Source organism: Patella vulgata, chromosome 8, assembly GCF_932274485.2.
Source record: "Patella vulgata chromosome 8, xgPatVulg1.2, whole genome shotgun sequence".
In the NCBI taxonomy this organism is placed as follows: domain Eukaryota; kingdom Metazoa; phylum Mollusca; class Gastropoda; family Patellidae; genus Patella; species Patella vulgata.
This window is the reverse complement of record NC_065886.2, coordinates 49,525,552-49,547,753: the sequence shown is the minus strand read 5'-3', so window position 1 is coordinate 49,547,753 and position 22,202 is coordinate 49,525,552. Positions and strand designations below refer to the sequence as shown.

Here is a 22,202-nt window from a genome sequence, read left to right as displayed (position 1 = left end):
AATGGACCCTTTCCATACTCAAGTCATGCCAAGGCTGCTAACAATAAATTTTAAGCCTGGGGTAGTTTGCTTCCGATCTCGGGGGGGGGGGGGGGGGAGATTTAAAGCCAACTTTTGATAAATTAAATATTGTCTTAAAAAAACACTGAATTCAGGATGTGCATAATACATTTTAAGATTGATGTTACTGTTATAGAAGACGGTCAAGGTACTAAACATATTAAAGGAACCCAATGGAAAATCACCTTAGTATTTAGCCCACTGGGAACGGGCCAGTGGCTTCAGCTTCTCAAACTTATGTAAAAGGCCTCAATTCTGTTGTTTGTGGTTGTAGGTAATGATCTGTGTACTACTGTACAAGTGTCAATTTAATCCTGCATACTGGTTAACAAGACTAATGTGCTCTTATCATGGCAACTGTTTTTACAGGTGTTGTAAGCCCAGGTCATTAAGACACATAATTAGCAAAAAAATAAAACTGATGGGTTAAAACATTCATTATAATTTATTTGAAGGTTAACTACCAGAAATCAGATTACAAAGGTCAGATCAACATTAAAATATTTTGACCCTATGCACATGTACTTTCAAACATATTTATAATTAATAACCACATTAAGATAATAATTAACAACATGTACAATATATACTAACTTTCTCAACACAGATAAAATCATTTGTACTACAAGTTTTCAAATACATGTACAAATTCAAATCAAATCTTTCAGTTAATATGTACATGAACACTAAAAAAATAATCGGTTTTCAAATTTTAAATTGTCCATCAGAATGTGATTAAATGACAGTACATGTGCATATCTAAAAATTCTGAAAGAAAAATAAATAAACAGGAAGTGTATTTCCACAGAATAAATAACAATTCCACCACTAAAACTTGCAGCAATGACAAAAAAAATAATAGGTGAATAACAATGAACTGTGATAAAGCAGTGTATTTATTTTTACAATGCTCAAAAAAAAATCCAATCTTTTTAATCCAATCACAAACAAAGCATGATTAATAATTTCCTTTCTATTATATAGAAGCATAAAAGTTTGCAAAGCCGCAAATATAAATGAACAAATCCATTGATATAGATATTGTGATAAAATAGTTATAACATGTCAGTTAAATTATCCATTTAACTAGGTAATAAATGCTCAAATCGGGGTAATATATTACAAATCGTAGTCTTCATTATTGCCAGAGGAACTATCATCATCACCTACAATATGATCAGGCGATTGTCCTTTTTCAAAGCTTGTCCACATTTTATCAAATAAATTCTCGAGATTTGAGGCATATATCTTGGTGTTAAACAATGGACTCATTGTTCTAGCAACAAAGACTTTAGCTCTCATAGCTTGTAAACTGAAAAACAAGAGAAAATCATGTTTGTTATTGATTTTATAAATACTAAACATGTGGATTATAGAATCAACAAATTCATTGATTCTATCTTCACTCTAAATCTCACCTAACATTCCTAAAACACTGAATTCAATAGACAGTTGGTTCTCTACAAGCTTTAAAATCCCTGACATAAAATTTAAAATTGAGAATATTATTACTTACTATTCTGGGTTATTTCCCATATGTGCAGCAATTTTAACATAATCTTCTCTTGATTTGGCTACTAGTTCTGGACAACCCAATGCCAATAACTGCGATGAAGCAACTCTTGATGCTAAAGTTTCTCCTATAAATGAAATAAAATATCTATATCTAATACATGTATTCTCTTTAATAAATAATGGATAAAAGTTGAATCTGCCCAATGAGGATCTTTCATTATGTCTCGAATTTTATATAAATCATTAATTAGACATTTATTTATATCAGGCCAATAATAAATTCACTAGAACTTGGAATGGTTTTGATTTTCAACAGATTTAAATATGATTGCCAGTTAATGATTTAATTTAAAGACAGGAAATGAAACATACCCTGACAGTCAACAAGGGTTGTCGCGGATTTCTTTCTTTTGTCAGAAATGAAAACATTTATGACATACTAAAATCTGATTACGAGTAACAACCCATTAAGAAATTATCAGAAATCATTAGAATTTGTTTGGCTTCAGTTCTTCCTTACAAAACATTTAATATCAAGGCCATAACTCTGGCAGTAATTATTGGAAAATCAATAGGCTTCTTCGTATTATGACCTTAAACTATGAACTCTCTCGGCCAATGCAGGGATTGTACAGTGAACACAGGATCTAACGGTTAGCAAGTCGACTTCTTACTCACTGAGCCACACGTAAATCAACGCAGACTAGCCTTTTAAATCTTCACATTGAAAATATTTGTGAGGAAATGAAATATTACCTGGTAGTGTAACCATTGGTGTTCCTGCCCATAATATATCCATACCCGTTGTATGTCCATTACATAGAGGTGTATCTAAACATATATCAGCTAATTGTCCACGTCGTACATGTTCCTCCTAATAATATAATAAAATAATTACTCTCTTCTCAAATATCTCACTGGATTAAAACCATCAATGTATTAAACAGATCTACTATGCCACACAAAACAAATATTCTGGTTCTCAATATAAACCGTGTCACCCGTTTTTATTAACAAAAAAAAATTTAATAATAACAAACAGAAAGTTACTATTTTACGCCCATTCATAATTTCCTGCGATCAAGGGAAAAAACTCTAGTATACGTTTCTTGAAAAGAGGAACTGAACCATGGGGAACACTATTGACACTGTTAATTTGTTATTCTGTAATGATGGCACCAACCCACATTAATTTTTGGGAAGGGTCGTCTGAGAACCAAAATATCTTTTTTGTGTGGCCGTAATTATTTAAGGGGCGTATGGCTCTATTTTTTTTCAATTATTGTAATTTTATCAATTATGTTTAGTGAAATACATGAACAGTTCAAATTAAATGGCAGTCAGTACATGCCTGTTTAATCCATTCTACATGGTTTTTTTTTTACTGTGTTTTTATTTGGTCATTACAAAATGGCACCCGAAACCATAGAATACACAATTCGTGTACTGATTATAAAATGTTAATTGTGTCTTAACTATTGGATATTAGAATCCTATATTCTCACAGCAAGATAACATCAATATTCATTGAAATTGACAAATATATTGAATTATAACTTGTGTTTTCAATTTTGAATATTATGGAAAATATTGAGTTATAGATTTAGCTCCTTTAAGAAGAAAACATATTCCAAACTATGTTTATTGGCCTATTTTGACTATAATTATCAATGAACACAGACATTGAAAGTATATAAAATTAAAGAAAAAAAACTTACTTTAGGTGCTACATTAGAGAAGATAAAACGGTTAGCAGCTATGCCCTGATTTTGAGCCCATCTAATTATATTGGGTTCACCTACAGCAGGGAAACGAAGAAGCCAGAGGTAACTGTCAGGAACATGTTTTAAAACTTCCAACCACATCTCAAGTGTAGATGGATCTATTTTATATAATTGATTAAAGTTACAATAGATGACTGCATTCTCTGGTAATTTATACTGACTTCTACAAGATAATATAATATTCTGAGGTACTTCTTCACCGGTAGCTGTTTTATTATCAGTCTGTAAATAAAAACAAATTATAATAATGTTAACAATCATACAACAGATGTTTCATATCTTCAGTGACGTGCATGCAAAGGACAATTTAATCCTCTACAAATTATTAATTAATATAAATATAATTGGAATTTGTGTAAAATAGACGTAGCTTTTACTTACTAAAGACTATTTTTTGAGAAGTAACTTACCTTACTGGTAGTAAGACCATTCTGTATCGTAACATCTTGTACTGTTGTAACAGCTAGATTTTCTTGTACTAAACTCTCAAAAGCCAGGAGAACTTCTGGTGGTAATTCTACAATTTCTGTTGTTACTTCAGCTTGTTCACCATTCGGTCCATCAATTGTTCTACCATGTAGACATGTTACTTTTATCGTCTAAAATTCAAATTTTATAATCATTACACACAATTTATAAATTAACATACAAATTCCACCATAAAATTTCTTTCATAATTCGTCAAATACTACAGTTAAAACTTCATTTTTCAGCAATCATACTATTTTATTAAAATGTAAACATTGTGCATATATTAATTTAAAATAATGAAATATTTTTACTCCAACTAACCTCAATATTTACAGCCAATTTTCTAATAGGTTCAAGATCAACACCATTTAATAACATATTATTATCTCTTATAATACCATCAGTAGATTTTACAATCAGTTTCTTTATCATATGTGGAAACATGTTTTTATGATCACCAATAAAGAAAGTATCTTTCATAAATGCTTGTTTCTCCGAGTTCTGGTCACAAAGAGCTAATGGTGATGTAATTCTGTCAGTTATAAGATAATCCATGAAAGATGCTCCACTACTACCTGGATAACCTAACCACATTACCTGAAATATATATAGAAGCAGAAAATTCAATTTGTGTAATTGTTCATTACATCTATTGCCATCTATAGGAGGCCAATACTGTCGATATACAATCCAAATATGGAATAAATTCTGTAAAACTGTATTTTCACTGAATTAGTCTCCAACACTATTAAGCAGTGTACAACATTTCTATCAAATACCTAAAAGTTTAACTTAAACTATTTCCGGAAAACTGAAGTTTCACTGATTTTAAGTCAATACAGGATCATTAAATTTAATTTAAAAAAATTCCAGAAATGGAGAAAACAAAAATGCCAGACAGGTGGAGAGAAAACCTACAATACCTTGTCCAGACTCACTGGTAGGTGAATACTAACATTTACTAGTTAATGTGGCCAATTATCATATATCTAATTCTTGACAGTTCAACTGACAGTAAATACTGAATAGATGTAAGGAGTATTTCATCCCTCACATAACAATCAGACTTTTAACATTATTGATAATTATCAGAAATGAAACCTAGTTGTTTTTGCTAAAGTTTATTAAATGACCCTGTGGATTGACCTCATAAAAACCCATATCATAATGGTCCATAGTGTTAAAATATAGATGTGCATTTTTAAAGCCATATGATTAAAAAACAACTGTAGATAGAACCTTCATGTAAATAGATGAAATAATCTAAATCTAATGCCATTTTCATAAATATGAATTTTATACCAAAAATTACAATGTCAAATACTCTTAATTTAGATATTTCATGCAAAATTCATGTATATTATAGTTGTTTCTGTTTTGTTTGACTGTTGTGAACTAAAAATCATTCATTGTGAATCTTAATTATGCAAGTAATTATGTAAGCCTACTTCTATCATGTTCTAACACAAAACTATCAAATTCTACACCACCGATAAAATCTGAATCACTGTCATTCAATAAGGATCGTAATCTGTTGTTAGGAGAACACAGTTGTATAGGCCTAGACATATCTCATTTTATTTTTCAAGAAGAAACAGTACCATTTTTAACTGTCAAAATGTCAAACAGGAAGTAAACAAACAAGAGAAAGTCGCCAGTTAGTTCTAATATCTTATCAATACTCTGAAAAATACTATACCTGAATTGGAGCTGGTCTTAGTGCAAACAGTTCATTTCTAGCACCTTTTGTATAACCATTCATGTTAATAAGTATATCAATACCATCAGAATATATCTTATCAGCTGCTTTACCATTACATGGTATCTAAAAAACAAATATTACAAATAGGCTAGATAATTCATCTCAATATTTAACAATAGTAAAGTCATAATGCTACAAACTAAAATATTGATGAGCCTAGCGAGAAAAAAGTTTTTGACTATCTCTAGTCATTTTTCTGAGAAATAACACATGTCAAAGTTGAAATGATAAGACGAATAACCTGAGGTCTCTCCATTTATGCATGCACGTAAAAGAATACTTGGAAATTGGAATTCGACAACACCTCCAGGTAATTTATACTGTAGATATGATATAAACAAACCATTGGAATGGGTTTATAATGTGGGATGTGTAGAAATATATAAACAATATGTCAATATTCTCACCTGTGATAAATCTATGAAATGTTCAACTTCTCTAGCTAATTTAGCTCTGAATGTAGTACCATCATCAGGACTTAGAGAATAACAGAATACCTGTAAAAACATAAATACATGATTTAAACATAATCATGGTCAATCAAATTCTATTATGACGTGTGATTCTAGAAATAAACCCAACAGTGTTCAGTCCAACTTCAAGTTTTTGTCTGGCACAATTTCGTATAGATTTTCATCTTTTCTATTTGCCATTATTTGAAATGGAACTGAACTATTTTTGCACTAATAATCCTAATAGAAATTCAAGTTTCATAATATTATAAATGGCAAGGGATTAAAAAGTCCTTTAAATCGCGATCAGACATGTCAGGCCACATGTTTGTGATCTGTCATTTAACACCCCCCCACCCACCCAAAGATCTTTTAACAAAATAAAAAACCTCCCTCCTTTTCTTGAAGGTTTGTCTGATTACCAGGAAAATATATATATTTTTTAGTGTTGCCTTATTTCAACTTACTTCTACTCTCTCTGTATCATGTTGACCAGGTATACTTTGCATCAAGTGAGATGTGGGATGATTACCAAAATCCGAACTCACATAGCCAATCTTTAATCTTTGACCCTCTAATACATTTCGATGCTGATAGGTTGGTTTGTGCAATACATTAATCTGTAGGTAAGTAGAATAAATAAAAATTCAAGTCTAGGTGTTATTTAAATCTATATTGATGGCTATTGATGAGAATCACAAATCAATCTAGGTTCATGTTAATTATCACTCCTCCATATAAGTAACTTTAAACAGATAAGACAGAACAAAAAACTAACCTTTTCGAGACAGAGACTAGCATGTCTAGCAGCTATTGCTTTTCTCATACTATGTGTTAGAGGATATAACATACTATGATGTGGATGTACTGATGGTAGACGGTTTTTCTCTAGTTGATCTTGTACAATCTGTACCAATCTCTTCATTCTTTTATTATAATCATTCCAATCACATACAATCTAAAATATCAGTACGATACATATTCATTTCCCCTCAAAAATAATGGTAGAAATATTTTTGTTTAATTACACCTCTTCCAATATAAATGTATATATATAAGTACTAACCTGTAAACAATGGGCTAGATTACAATATGCATCAGGGAAATCAGGTTTCAGTTTTAATGCTGTTCTGTATGATGCAATAGCTTCAGGTATATTACCAGAATCCTACAATCCAATAATAATAATTACAGCTCAAAAATATTAAATGAAATGGGGTTTAACATCCTACTGTTTTGCTTTAACTGGGCTAATGAAGACAGGCATATGCCATACAGTGTGCTATGAGGGAAATTTTACCCTGACATCGGCGCTATGGCCTACACTTATATCGAATTCCAACTGCCGAGGGATCTTTTACGCACACACCAATGTGTACATGGAACATTGTTTTTTCTTCCCATGCAAACGGCCATACATTGTCCTTTTCCAGACCCTCTGTCCTGCACCACTGACAAGGGGGAACAATGCCGGAAAATCTTGATGAACTTTCTCATCCAACGCAGGGATCGAACACAGGACCTCCAAGTTAGCGAGCCAACGTCTCTACGTTTATTGCTTGTAAAATAACGGATATTTAACTAAATATTACATGTTGGGCAAAAAAAAAATAACGTGACGATCTGTGATCCTGAATAGCCATAGATGATATGTCACTTCAACTCTATATATATATATATATCACCAATACCATAAATAAGAATAAGATTATCAACAATAAACACTGTACCTTGTGTATAGAAGCTAAATTACTGTGGGCATCAGCAAAAGCAGGATTAATCTTTATAGCTCTAGTATAACATTGTAATGCTCCTTTTATATCTTGCATCTCTTTCAAAGTATTTCCCATATTAGAATAAGCATCAGCAAATGTAGGAGATATCCTGAAACAATCCATTAATGTACTATACATTTGGTGAAGTAATTTATTAGAGGAAAAGATAGCATAATACATACATGATTATTTATCATTACCAAACAACAGTCCCTCAACCCCCTCTCAATTCCCAAAATAAATAGATCACACATATTTTAATTCCACATTTACTCTTTGTAAATCATCAAGCAAACTAGCTATGCCTGATTAGAAAATGCTCATAATTTAACTTAGTCAAGGTTTTGATAGCAGTCAAGGTTTTGATAGGATGTTTCAGCATCCTTAAGTCAATACTATTTACCTAATAGCTTCTTTATAATGGCGTAAGGCTTCATGAAGCTTTCCCTGTTGTTGTAATACACTGGCAAGATTTGAATGGGCGACAGCAAATTCTGGATACACCTGGAAAAAGATCAAATTTATACATTAGGAATTAGATAACTGTTCAACTTATCATATGTCATTAGATGTATTTAGTAACAGGATAGAGTAATAAAAAGAGAGAGAGAAATGGGGTTTAACGTCCACTCGACACAAACTAGGTCATTTTGGGACTAACATATGGTTCAATTTTATTTCAATAATGGAGGACCAGGAGAAAACCCATAAGGTGATAGCGTAATAAACTATAACACATACTTAATTGGGTAAAACCAATTAATAATTTATTTGTGTGAAATTTCTAAGAGTATTCTTACAACCTATTCTCTTTTTGAAAACAAGTCCAAGACTCCAAATAAGTTAGTAATTGTCCTGTCAAAAATATCTACTCTAGCCAACTCAACTATATATAGTGATTCTCTTACCTCCAGTGCTTTTAAATATAATTCTACTGCCAATTCTGTATGACCCTGTTCTCGTTTTATATTGGCCAAGTTATTTAGAGAGTCAGCATGAGTTGGACTCAATAATAACGCTTTATTATAGCACTCTTCAGCTTCTTTCACCTGTCCTTTCTCTTTCAAGGCATTAGCTAGGTTACAATAGGCATCAGGAAAATTTGGTTGTAATTCTATAGCTCTTTTATATGTATCAATAGCAAGATCGATTAACCTGAAAATACATTAAGAAAATATTTCAATTTATAAGTAATGTAAATCAAAAATCAATTGCCAATATAACAAGCCAGTAGCGAAGCTCGTGTCCCCAGCCTCAATACTAAAATAAATAGCTGGTATTCATTACTTACTCATTGGTCTTTTTGTAAGCAATCAAATTGCTTACCAATCTGATTTTAACATCAGCAGAAAATGCTCATCATTGAACTTAGACATGGTATTACATGTAATGAAGCTATACAACCCATTTCATCATTCTCACTCAATTGGAGTTAGTCATATTGTGTTCCAATGCATCAACAAATCAAATTGCATCTCCCTGTCCAACCTAAGCCAGAAATGCTGATCATTGAACACTGTAAACACATTCACCAAGTTTAAACATTCTACCTCAATAAGAAACATGGTTGTAGTGTTCAAAAGTCTTGACCCCAAAAATTGCTTATTTGACATACAGAGTGACAAACCCAATTATTGTAAATGAAAGAAAGAAATGTGGTTTAGCAACAAAATTTGTAAATGAAATTAATAATCTTTATGGCTAACATGGCTAATAAATAATCTTTATGGGTATTAAATGTACAATATTAATACACCATGTGGTAATGAGCATCATCTTTTGATATATAATACATACTTACCCTTGTTCATAGTAAACACATGCTAAATTACCATGCACCACAGCATGATTAGGACTGAGATTCAATGCTCTAAGGTAAGCAGCAACTGCCCTGTAAATAATGTTATTATATTCAGATTAATACAATCTAGTGAGACTGATACCTCGAAACCAATACAAATAGATGACACATTGTATATTTATATAAAGCATTGAATAATAAATAACACAGTTTATATATACTTAGCCTAGAAAGAAAATGCTCATGATTGACTTTGTCAATACACCAATTTTCATAGTTATCCCTCACTTAGAATCAAAGCATTCAAATTGATTATCTTGATTCATTTTGTTATGGACAGTAGTGTCGACATCATATTTACACCAGAAAGTAATAGCATACTTGTCTCCTTATTATACTTTATTTCAATTCAAAACAAATGAAATGAAATGGGGTTTAACATCCTACTGTTCTGCTCCTATACTGGGCTAATGAAGACGGGCATACGCCATAGTGTGTTATGAGGGAAATTTTGCCCGGGCAGCGGCACCATCGCATACTCTTATATCGAATTCCAACTGCCAGGGGATCTTTTACGTGCATTCCAATATATACACGGGACCTCTGGTTTTCATCTCATCCGAAGGACTAGACAGCTGTCCTTGTCAGGCCCTCCAACCTGCATCACTGACAAGGGGGAACCACGACGGAAAATCTGGATGAACTTTCCCGGCCAATGCAGGGATCGAACACCCGACCTCCAGGCTAGCAAGCCAGCGTCTTACCCACTTAGCCACATGATCCCCTCAATTCAAAACAACCCTGTATTAAAGAATGTCCAAACCATATTGTTTTCTTACCTGTCAAATATTCTGGCTTCTTTCAGTACATTGCCTAAATTGATATACGCATCTAGAAAATTAGGATCTAGAGCTACAGCCTGTGAAAATATAAAAAATATTTGAAATTAAGTAAATATTTAAAGATGGGTTCCTAGAAAAGTATTTATCGGGTGGTTATTTCCAATATAAGTATGGTAGTTTTGGTATATATGGAAAGTAGAGATATCCAATCTTACTAGAAAAATACTGAATTCCCCGAAAAACACTCATGGAGCGTATACAGGACAAAAATGTAAGGGGTCCCCTAATCAACAGCCCGACGATTAGGAATTTCTGAACGTGTGATGTCAAGGGTCACACGCGAACATTAAGCGCTTGATGTACAAGTTGATAAACTTTATGAAGAGTTAGACGTACAACACTTTCTGAGATAAAAAAGACGCGGGTAGTGGATAATAAATAGTAAGTGATTAAAGACAACATTGTCTTATGTATGCAATGAATTCTCCTCTGACTTCCAAGAGAGGTGAGTCACGTGACGTAAACCTGACCTAATTTGATCGAATTTTTATAGCAGAACATTCCTTCGCAATTACAATGTTTGAGAAGGATTTGAAGCAAAGTTATGACAAATTAATTAGTTTAAATATGTTTTTAGTCCATATATACCATTAAATCACCCAGTTTGTATGCGGGAACCCATCTTTAAAAGTAAGTAAATACAAAGTAAATATTTGATAGTAGGTAAATATCTGATGGTCAGTAAATAATCTGTGGATCATTTTAATACAGTTAAAATGAAAAAACAAACCTTTTCAAAGTGGTGAATTGCCAACCATATCTCTCCTTGTGCATTGAAGACACAGCCAAGGTTACTCCATGCCACAGCAAAGTTTGGACAAGTTTCAATTGACTTTAAATAACATGCCTGAAATGGGGTTCAAAAAAGGGGGAGGGGGAGAAAAAAAAAGATTATTAATAATTTAGAACATAAATCTAAATCGCTCACTGCTGTTGTGCTGCTGCTTTACCTTGCGCTTCTTTAACTTTGCTGTAATGCGCACGCTTGCCCTATGCGCCGCTGCTCCAAACCATGCTGCCCTAAGCGTCCGCCCTATCCTGCAACAGACATATCAAAGAGGGCTGAAAGTTTTCATCTTATTTCATGTGAAGATCTATAAACTTTAAACCCACTCATCTGTATTTACTAGTTCTACTAGTGGCGTTAGATTATTCTATATAAGAAAACTTATTTACAACCCAATCACATACCGCTACTTCTTTTCTTATTCTTCATTAAATATTTTTAACATTAATATTTTCATTATCTTGAATCTCATCCCACTAGTAGAACAGTAGCGCGCGACCGCTTGCGACCGCCAGCGTTGAAAAAAGAACAGTGCTGCGTACCATTTGCTGTGTTCCATTATAAAGAAAATTCCTACTTTATTTTTAAGTTTTTAAATTTAATCTTTTTTCACTTATGGCCAATTGCCCAAAAATTATTACTTCATTGATTCTACTTGTGTTTGACTTACATACAATACCTGCCAGATGTAATATGGCAATAATAATACTAGGTCATACCGTCAAGTTTTACACGGGCCAAGTCTCTTGTAGTCTTATAACAGCCCTGGATTTTACCACACTCCCACTCTAAAGATAGTGCAGAAATCATAAAGAAGAAACAATTAGTATGGTTGGAAAAAAAGTCAAATAGAACAAACAAGACATATAACAATTTCAAATTTATTTTTGCTGCTCACTGAAACATTTCCTGCATTTTAAATTGTTTTTTGTGTTTCTTTTAACACGATCTTGGTTTCACAACTAAAAGGCAACAAATTTCAAACTTCTTTATATTAGAAAAAAAAAACAACTACCGATACATATCAAGATATCTAAAATAGAATAGCCTGGATCAATACATTCACATAAGGCACTATGGTGTAATCAATCAATCATTCAATTTTCATTTAACAATGATATCAGAATTGCACGTAAACACTCATTTTAAGAAATTTGTTGAATTTATTCCTTTTAGTTGAGATAAAAATTGTTTCACAATCTGCAAATAGAGGGGAATTCGTTAGGCCATTGTTACAATCCCATCCTGTTGGTTAACTTAAATTTTTTCAAAAAACTTGATTTATATTAACTTTATATTTATGTGAAGATCAATGGGTCAAGAAAGTTTAATCTTATAAAATCAAATATGACAACAAAGATGGGATTATCACATACCACTTCTCACAAGCTGCATTGCTTCTTTCTGTCGATGCAAGAATCGTACAAAAATTGGCTTGATTTCTCAGTAAAGAGAAAATATTTTATCAAATATATTTATCAATTTGACAATAGTTTAAATTACCAACTAAACCTTTAGCCAGAACAAAAAATTTTTAGAAGCAAATTTGCAATTTTTTCTTAGTAAAATCTATTATCTTTAAATATAATTTTCTCTTTAATTTCAATTAACAAGCCAACTTTCTTACATTTAATATTTTTTATAAAACCCGGAAGGTTTAAATACTGGAAATGTTTCAGGTGTTGTGGGCAAGAAAATATTCATTAATCATTTTTTGACATAAAAGTTATCAAAAAACTTTCTATTAGGTCCAAAACAAAAACTAAAGTAATTTTAAGATCTTTTTTTTTTTTAACAGAAATTGTGCAAATAAAATAAGGGAAAGCAGCTGCTTATATATAAAACAATTTCCACCGTAATACCCCAAATACCTTAGCTTCATCCAATCTTCCCAATGCTTTCAATAAATTACCAAGATCACTTCGCACACAATACAAATCCTGTAATTACAGCATTAAAAGATACGTGTAAATACAGCATTAAGAGAGAGAAATCTTAGAAAGATGTTAAAATTACAATTATTCACAGTCGGATAAGATGTAAAAATGTAGTTTATAGAGTGTAGACGGAAGGGGGGATGCAACAGACTTTCATGTCCATAAATTTATTGGTTTCTGTTTTGTGTGATGTGGTTGTCCTGCACTTACCATGCTTGGAATGATCAATAGGATTAATTTTGGTGTACTAGGCCTTTTTGTTTATCATTAGTCGTATACAACTGTAAAATATGCCAGATTCTTTTTAAGGTTTTTTTTTTATACAAAACATGATTTGATTTAATTGTCCACAATTCATTTAAAGACTAGAAAATAGTATTTACTTTTAAATTTTTCATGCAATTTTTACCCTTATTCATTGTAACATTCAAACCACTTCTGTTTTCCTTTTAATCTGAGTCCCAATTTTCCTATACTTTATCCCTAACATTAAAATGGTTTAAACTGTTTTACTTACAGGGTTATACTGCAATGCTGTCACATAAGCTTGGACGGCATGTTCCATATCTCCTGCAGCTACCAAGGCAGCAGCTAAGTTGATGTATCCATCTATAAAATCTGGCTTCAAACGCACAGCATGTCTATAATTATCTAATGCTTCCTGAAGTTGACCTCTTTCTTTATAAACATTGCCTAAATTAGAATAGGCCTCAGCTAACATAGGATTCTGTTTTATTGCCAATTGACTGAAATAGGCAGACCTAAAAAAATAATAAAAAACATAGCATTTAGATATTTTAATATCCTGTTAGCATTGACCAAAAAGTTCAAAGTAATTGCATCAGGTTGCACATATTACACATAAATTGATGCACCTGTAGTGTTTATATTATTAATAAATATAAATAAACAATGCTGAATATTTATAACCTAATGATAGTTCAAACAATATTTTATTCATTTGAAAAGGATTGAACATATTGATGTAAATGGAATAAAATAAAGTTCAATCAAATTAACAGATATTGTGTAATAACCTATCTAAACGTCGACATTGGAAGTGAATAGAACTGAGAAGTAATAAAACTCCAGTATTTTCGGGTTCTTGTCTCCATAACTGCATACAATGCTGTTCAGAATTTTCATAATCCCCTGCCTGATATTCTCTGTGCGCTAATTCAGCAAGTCCTGTAAAAAAAAAAAACAAATCAAATAAACTACACTGTAGGCCAGTGGTTCCCAATCCCAACCCTTTGTTGGTTGCGACCCCATTCCAGAAACCAGCATCTGATCCTGACCCCTCTAAGAACAAAGTCACTCAGGTAAATCATCCACATCTCGATACAGATAAAGTGGGAATCCCCTAAAACTAATTTCACTTTCCAGATCAAAATGTTGTAATGAGAGACTGAGCAAACAAATTGTGGACGTGGAGAAGAAAAACGGCTGGCAAGGTAGTATTGGTAAGGGGATGTAGAGATCAGAGATTTATATACTTTTCATGAACAAAATAGCAATTTTTCAAAAGTTTCAGAGTAGCAGTCCACTATGCCATGACAAGTGCATCGCGACCCCAGGGACCAAGGTTGAAGGCTAAAGATAAAGTACAAGTAACCTAATAATAAATGTCCAGTCCTGTTATAAATGGGACATTTTCAAATGAAGAAACCTGCTGTAGACTACAGTCCATGTATTTACTATCCAATCAAACTAACTACTCAGAGAGCAGTACAGTACCCATCGTAAAAGTTAGTTTAGTTTACGGAAAAAGTATTTATTAAAAGTGTTTCGTTTGATTAGACCAGCCATTGTTTCAGGAATATGGAGATAATAATAAGGTAGTATTTTGTTGTATTGGGATGGAATTGGAATGTATTTGTTACTGTTTCAGATGCTCGATCTGATGATACTGTAATTGGTTAAAGAGCATTTATTTAATACATAATTACACACACTGCATAATAAATTATAATAATAGATTCGGAAACAAGCTAACTATTATATAGTTAGGCTATAAAGCTTATAAATATATCAATCCGTCTCTAAATCAGTAATTGACGGATTACATGAATAAATAATCAACATTCCCGTTTACAGTACTTGGGGAAATAAGTCTTTGATATATTGAAATCATTTATATTTTTAATCAATATCAAGTAGGCTAGTACTATAGTAGGCCTAGAGTAATGATAGATCTATTCTATGTGGTGGTATTTCGTAGTTAGTATTGAGTGACATTGTGAAACTGAATGTGATTGTCATTCATTCAATCATTGATTGGGGATTTAATCGTCTTGCCGTGTCTGACGATACTCATACGGAGCACTAAAGTTGCGGGTCCCCCAAAGTTGTTAATGTTATGAACTGTCTATATTAGTATACAATTAACTTAAGGACAATGACAAAATGCATGGTATTGACTGCAGTATTAACGTCCCAGTTTGGGTAGGCCCAATATTAGGCCTAATGACCCAAATTTTTAGGAGACCTTTTTTTTTAGATAGGTTTATTATTATCTAGTCTCTTCTGCTACAGTAATCTGTCTAGGTTTTTAACTACAGGGGTCACAGCGCTGATTCGGACATTATTTAATATAGAGATGGGGCACTGTTATAGATACTCACCCGTGACGTCTATGTGGGCCATTGGCATTTCTTTGTTCGTCGACAAAGTCCAAGATGGCGGGTCCTTCATCTACACACACGGAAATCTACCACTTGCAAATTAATAATAGTTTATATCGATATAATTGAAATTTCGTAGAACACTTCCTCTGGATATTCCTTTTTAAAAATACAACATATAGCTATAAATGCGATATTGTCAAATCCCTTGCAAACTAAAACCGAAATCCGACGATACGCAAAATATTCTACATCATCGCCTTCGTCCTCGTTGAGAGCAAAGTTTGCATTCGGACAACCCACGTGGTATTTTCATTTCGTCGGCACTACTTTTTAACGAGTCAAGAAGAAGCCAATTATCTCCCCTGCTGTCCAATCTGATTATATTTCGCCTTTTAGTTTTAACTGTATATGAAATAGCTTTATTTAACGCCCGTTTCCACTTAAGTGATATAGCCGACAATCGTCTTACCTTAAAGGCTCAATACCACTCTTGTTGTAACTGAATAATATGTCCCAATCTTTATTCTGATCAACAAATTGTACTATTTTAGAATATTTCAATTAATTGATGATACAAATTTCATCTTAACACACCTTATTTAAAAATTTTGAAAAATTCAACATAATGGTTTGAAACGTCTAACGTAAACCTTTTCAAATGAAACTTCGATTTAAAAATATTTTCGAACCCTCTGGACAAGTAAAATAGGATGTAATGGATAATTTACACACCAGGTAGGACACTTAAACATCTAGTACATAGATAGAGATATTATTTATTTTCTGGAGCTTTCAAGCCAGCAAGAGTGTTATTGTCCCTTTAAACTAGTTTCTAGAGTCTTCGACATTACAAACATGAATTATTGGTCATTCCAATCAATAGTGGCCATTGTTATCTTCTTGTGAAAAGCATTTAAGACACAGTGAACAATTTTAAAACCAGTAAACGCTAGTGCGTATACTCTGTGCTCTCGAACGCCATTTGTAATGCTTTATAAACGTCAGTGAAATGTCAATTCCATAGATATCGTATTGACGTCAATGATATCTATGGTCATTTCTATGTATAAAAGATTTCTATCAATGTCGTAATGATATCTATCCGTGCTTGTTGGACTGCTCGCGTATTTCTAGGAACAATACCGATTAGATATTATAATTAAAGTTTTAAAACATGAATGTAATTCACTCATATTGCATAAGATATATATTAATTACATAAACCACCCCTTTCCGACAGCATGAAAATTATACATTATGCATGAAAAATACATAAAAAGTAAAGAATATTAAGAGAGAGAGAGAGAGAGAGAGAGAGAGAGAGGGGGGGGGATAAAGTCCACTCAACACAACTAGGTCATTTCGGGGCTAACATATAGTTCAATTTTATTTCAATAATTCCCTTGTGCGTAAGATATATTCTTGTACAGCCCTTTCTCTATTTCAAGGGAATGTGTGCTCATAGCCTAAGGCGGGAAATTGCGGTATTCTTTTTATGATTTTTGACAACTTGCAGGTACTTATGTGCCATTTTCGTCCATTTTCGGTTCCAAAGAATAGAGATTTAACTTATCTTTACGTTTCAACATTTTTATTTGTTTATTTTTTTTATTTTTTTATTTATTTTTTTATTGTGCGCCTATTAGTCTACCTGCCGATGTCCACATCTTGTTAAATAGTGGTAGGTTTTATTTAATAGAAAATAGACTCAAATTGCTGGTAATAATCAAGCCCATAATTCAATTTATTTAGTCAATTTTTTCATAAAAGGTGTTGTACAACAGCTGGCATATCGGACAAAACTACTTAATATTGATCTTTAGCGCAACTTTTGGGAGATTTACTTCAATGATATTACTACACCAACTAAAGCGAAACATTTATTTACTCGGTATTTCCGACTGGAAGTCGTGTCCCACCTGGGCAGGAGAATTATTTACATGCCAAATCATTTTAACACTAAAAGGTCACAATTATCATTTTTTTTAATAACCATCCAGTATATTAAATTGTTCTATTGGAAATGATTTATACCAATAATTTTCAGATAACGCAAACACTTACTATGGGCCTATTTCATGACGTCAGCCTATAGCGTAGTGACATAGATAATTCCATATTATCAGAGTTAGGTTATAATTTAAAATAGTTTGGACTGTTCTATGTTTAGTTTGGGGGTCATGGTCGTCATGGGGGATTGGTTCATTCCAGAAAGGCAGAATCAAATATTTTGGCTTTATCCTCGGTACGCTAATATAGGAATTAAATCAATTTAATAATTTTTCATCGCTGATATTATCTATTCACGACTGGACTACGCGCAGAGTTGATCTTTATATGGTAGAAGAGATATCTATATATATATTTGTGACTGTCGTTTGTCTGTCTGTCTTTCTGTCTGTCTGTTCGGGGTTGGCGGCTACACTAGGTCTGCCCCGAGTCTGAAATTTGGGGTATAGGGGTAGCTCGTACTGGGGAGTAACATAGGCCAGGTGGCGTTAGTCTACCACTTTCGGTTTCGAAGTTATGACCCCCGAGCGAAGCCGGTCTGTTCGGGGTTGGCGGCTACACTAGGTCTGCCCCGAGTCTGAAATTTGGGGTATAGGGGTAGCTCGGACCGAGGAGTAACATAGGCCAGGTGGCGTTAGTCTACCACTTCCGGTTTCGGAGTTATGACCCCCGAGCGAAGTCTGTCTGTTCGGGGTTGGCGGCTACATCTGCCCCGAGTCTGAAATTTGGGGTATAGGGGTAGCTCGGACCGGGGAGTAACATAGGCCAGGTGGCGTTAGTCTACCACTTCCGGTTTCGGAGTTATGACCCCCGAGCGAAGCCGGGTATCCTGCTAGTAAACATATAAAACCAATTATAATCATATAAAACATAATTCATATCTAGGCTAATTTTTGTTTATATATTTTGTACTGTACATTCTTAATGTATATCATCCGATTTATGGGCCCAATACTGATGTTTTCCGTCTTACCTGCAGCCACAAAACATACGCCGCTACCAATTTTTATGGATTTTTCATCCCTAGTATTATGACATAACTCCGAAACCGGAAGTGGTAGACTAACGCCACCTGGCCTATGTTACTCCCCGGTCGGAGCTACCCCTATACCCCAAATTTCAGACTCGGGGCAGACCTAGTGTAGCCGCCAATCCCGAACAGACAGACTTCGCTCGGGGGTCATAACTCCGAAACCGGAAGTGGTAGACTAACGCCACCTGGCCTATGTTATTCCCCGGTCCGAGCTATTCCTATACCCCAAATTTCAGTGTACACATTGGCGTGCACGTATAAGATCTCTTAGTTGGAGTTCGATATAAGAGTAGACCAGAGCGCGGCCTCTGTCCGGGCAAAATTTCCCTCATAGCACACTCACTGTATGGCGTTTGCCCGTCTTCATTAGCCCACCCGGAGCACACAGTAGGCCGTTAAACCTCATTTCACTGGCGCAGTGTGGAAGGACATGACTGCCAAATTGCCAATATAAAAAGTCTTAACTGCTGATAATGATAAATTTGAATGTAAAAAGGCACCAGTGTCGAGCAACAGATTTATTTATTATATCGTGACTATCTGATTTTTGCACACTTAAATTCCTCTACCACATTTCACTCACTAGTCTTGTTTCATTTATCCTTTATCACAAAGAAATAAGAACAGGCGCTTCAAAAAGAAATACATTATAGGTTACAGTTTTGCTAGATTTACCGTTATAATTTAGAGGTGGAATTTTATTTCAAGAATTTCTGAGTGCGAAAGTCCGACAGATAACTCAAAAAATGGCATATATATTCGTGTTTCTCGCCGACCACAACCCCTGAAACGACGTATCACACCTGTATGTTCTTATTGGTATTGATTTGAAAGACTGGGCTACTTTTGAGTCAATTTTTATCGCCATTTTGGACTTTGGCCGAAAACTGTCTTAACTGAATCTGATGACTAACAAAACCTTTTAAATGACATAATATTATACACGAGTCATTTCGCTAACAATGCTTGCCAAGCTCAAATGCAGACCACTTTTGGCTGCCATCCTGGATTTCAGCTCTCCTGAAGTTAGCCTTTAGTTTTAAGTAAGTTGCAGACTACAATTAAATATCTTCGAAAGGAGGGCCCTTATTCTGTCACAAACCATCGCCAATCTTTGATCCCCGAGGAATAGACACGAATCTGGGGGTTGTGCCGCGACAAACATAGACATTGTCGGGCAAATTCGAACTCAACCGTCATTATAGTGTGTAACGCATGTTCCCGATAAGACGTATACGGAGTCAAGGCGAGTTCAAGCCTTCTATTGAAGATGGGTGTAACAGTGATATATTTCAAGGGTTTTAAAATCGGATAAAAAGTGTGACCTCTATAGAGGCACCACTAGCTAAAAACGCGATTTTTCGTACAACCCACGAAGCTATAATATACGGTCCGATATGTGCGAATATCGAAAGGAATTGAGATCTTTGGGTTTCATTTAAAGTTTCATCAAAATCGGCCAAAAAGTGTGATTATCGGTCTCCTCTTTTAACGGGCGCTGGTTCAAGCCCGTGAAAGCGCCTCTAAGGCTCAATGAAATTTGTAACGTGTGCTCAAGTTGATTTTATGCTTCGTTTCAATATTTTGGCAGTTTTTTTCAAAACTCAGATGTCCAGTCGGGCATTTGCCTTGTATTCTCTATGTCGAAGACATATTTTAAAGGACTTCTCCTGTTTAGAAACTAAGATCCCTTCAATGTAGGTTTCCAGGAAAAACAATCCAGTTAATAACATTTAGTGTTGGGTGAGAATAAGACACATATAAACACAAAATATCTCTTATTAATATAGTCAAGCAGAAGTAAGAAGGATAAAGTGAAAAAAAAATAACATATCAACTACCTGAAATTCAATAAATCGCTATATAATTTTAGTTTTCTTTTAATTGAATACCGCGAATTTGTACTGAATTGACTATGGATTAAAACATTTTGTCTGGAGCAACTCTGCTTTATGCGACATTAAAAAACGCATTTTCGGCGGTTAAATTTTCTCAAATTTCTTTCAGTGAGGGTGAGGCCCCCATACCTATATATGGCGACGCCGGCTCCGTCAACTAAACGATTGATTGGTTGTTTGGAATTCATGCTCCCAATTTATCACACCCACAAACCTTGTTACACATTTTGCGTAAAAGGCAAAGGGGCCATGTCCAGGAAGATACAGTCCGGTGCGCACCAATATCCAATATCCAACTCAGCCGAGATCTTTTGACCCGTAACATATATTTTAAGTTTCATGTAAATCGGATACAAATTGTGGCGCAGAGTCGAACTCTATAAGGGCACCACCCGCAATCCCACTCGACAATGAATATCAACAAAATACGTAATAAAATGCATAAGTTAGTTCAAAAAACATAGATCGTATTGCCTAAAGTTGTTCGCCGATCGTTATCTCGCCGGAAAACAGTTTTATTCAAGTTCACATAAACATGTTATAAATAAGATTCCAGCACCCGGATTCGAAATGAAATTAGCAAACATTTTCCTAGCGCCAATAAAAAGCTATTTGTCACGAAAACAAGCTAGGGTTACCTTTATATTAGAAAATAAGATAGGGTTAGGGTTAGGGCATGATAATGCAATAATAGACAAAAAAAGAAAAAAAACGAACGCCCAAACTATTAGTTTATTCATTCCTTCTGGTTTGTGTGCTTTTTAATTCAGTGTGGGCGTACCCTTGTCTTATTGAACCCACGAACCTCGCCTCGAATCCGGGTGCATGAGGAACTTTGCGATGATATAACTCAACAATTTTACTTATAAAGTTAATGAAATTTGGCATGTTCATACCCTATGCATCTGTCGATTTAGTAAAGCTAGTTTAGAAGTTATTGTGTTCGCAGTGAGCCTATATCTAACCCGATTCTCCCACATTTTTAGTATGTTTATGGTAATGAAATGAAATGAAATGGGGTTTAACGTCCTTATACTGTTCTGATCTAACTGGGCTAATGAAGATGGGCATACGCCATACAGTGTGCTATGAGGGACATTTTGCCCGGGCAGCGGCTCTATGGCCTAGGCCTACTCTTATATCGAATTCCAACTGCTAAGAGATCTTTTTCAAGCACACCAATGTATTAACGTGACCTCGATCTTTTTGTTCCGTCCGGTTGCTGGAATCTTGCAGTCTAGTAGTTTAGTCATCCCTATATTCTGTGAAATAAAAAACATTTTGCCAACAAAGCTGGTTTGAATACTTTTTGATGCAAAGTGGACGTAAAGTGTGGGTTTTTTGGGTTGTTTTTTTTTTGTCTATTATATTAGTTTCTTTAGGAATTA

General features: G+C 34.0%; 1 protein-coding gene across 1 annotated transcript; it reads right to left on the bottom strand.

The window, feature by feature from the left end:
- Positions 1-486: 486 nt before the first annotated feature.
- LOC126829514 (UDP-N-acetylglucosamine--peptide N-acetylglucosaminyltransferase 110 kDa subunit) lies at positions 487-16,158 on the bottom strand. The gene is made up of 21 exons (XM_050559440.2): positions 15,871-16,158; positions 14,284-14,434; positions 13,764-14,007; positions 13,181-13,249; positions 11,253-11,369; positions 10,460-10,539; positions 9,621-9,710; positions 8,728-8,974; positions 8,223-8,323; positions 7,775-7,928; positions 7,111-7,212; positions 6,823-7,002; positions 6,512-6,664; positions 6,000-6,089; positions 5,530-5,655; positions 4,152-4,427; positions 3,770-3,958; positions 3,294-3,581; positions 2,332-2,449; positions 1,577-1,700; positions 487-1,372 (listed from the first exon to the last, which is right to left on the bottom strand). Exons 1-21 carry the CDS (start codon positions 15,938-15,940, stop codon positions 1,180-1,182), a joined length of 3,162 nt encoding a protein of 1,053 aa, XP_050415397.2. The 5' UTR covers positions 15,941-16,158; the 3' UTR covers positions 487-1,179.
- Positions 16,159-22,202: the final 6,044 nt, after the last annotated feature.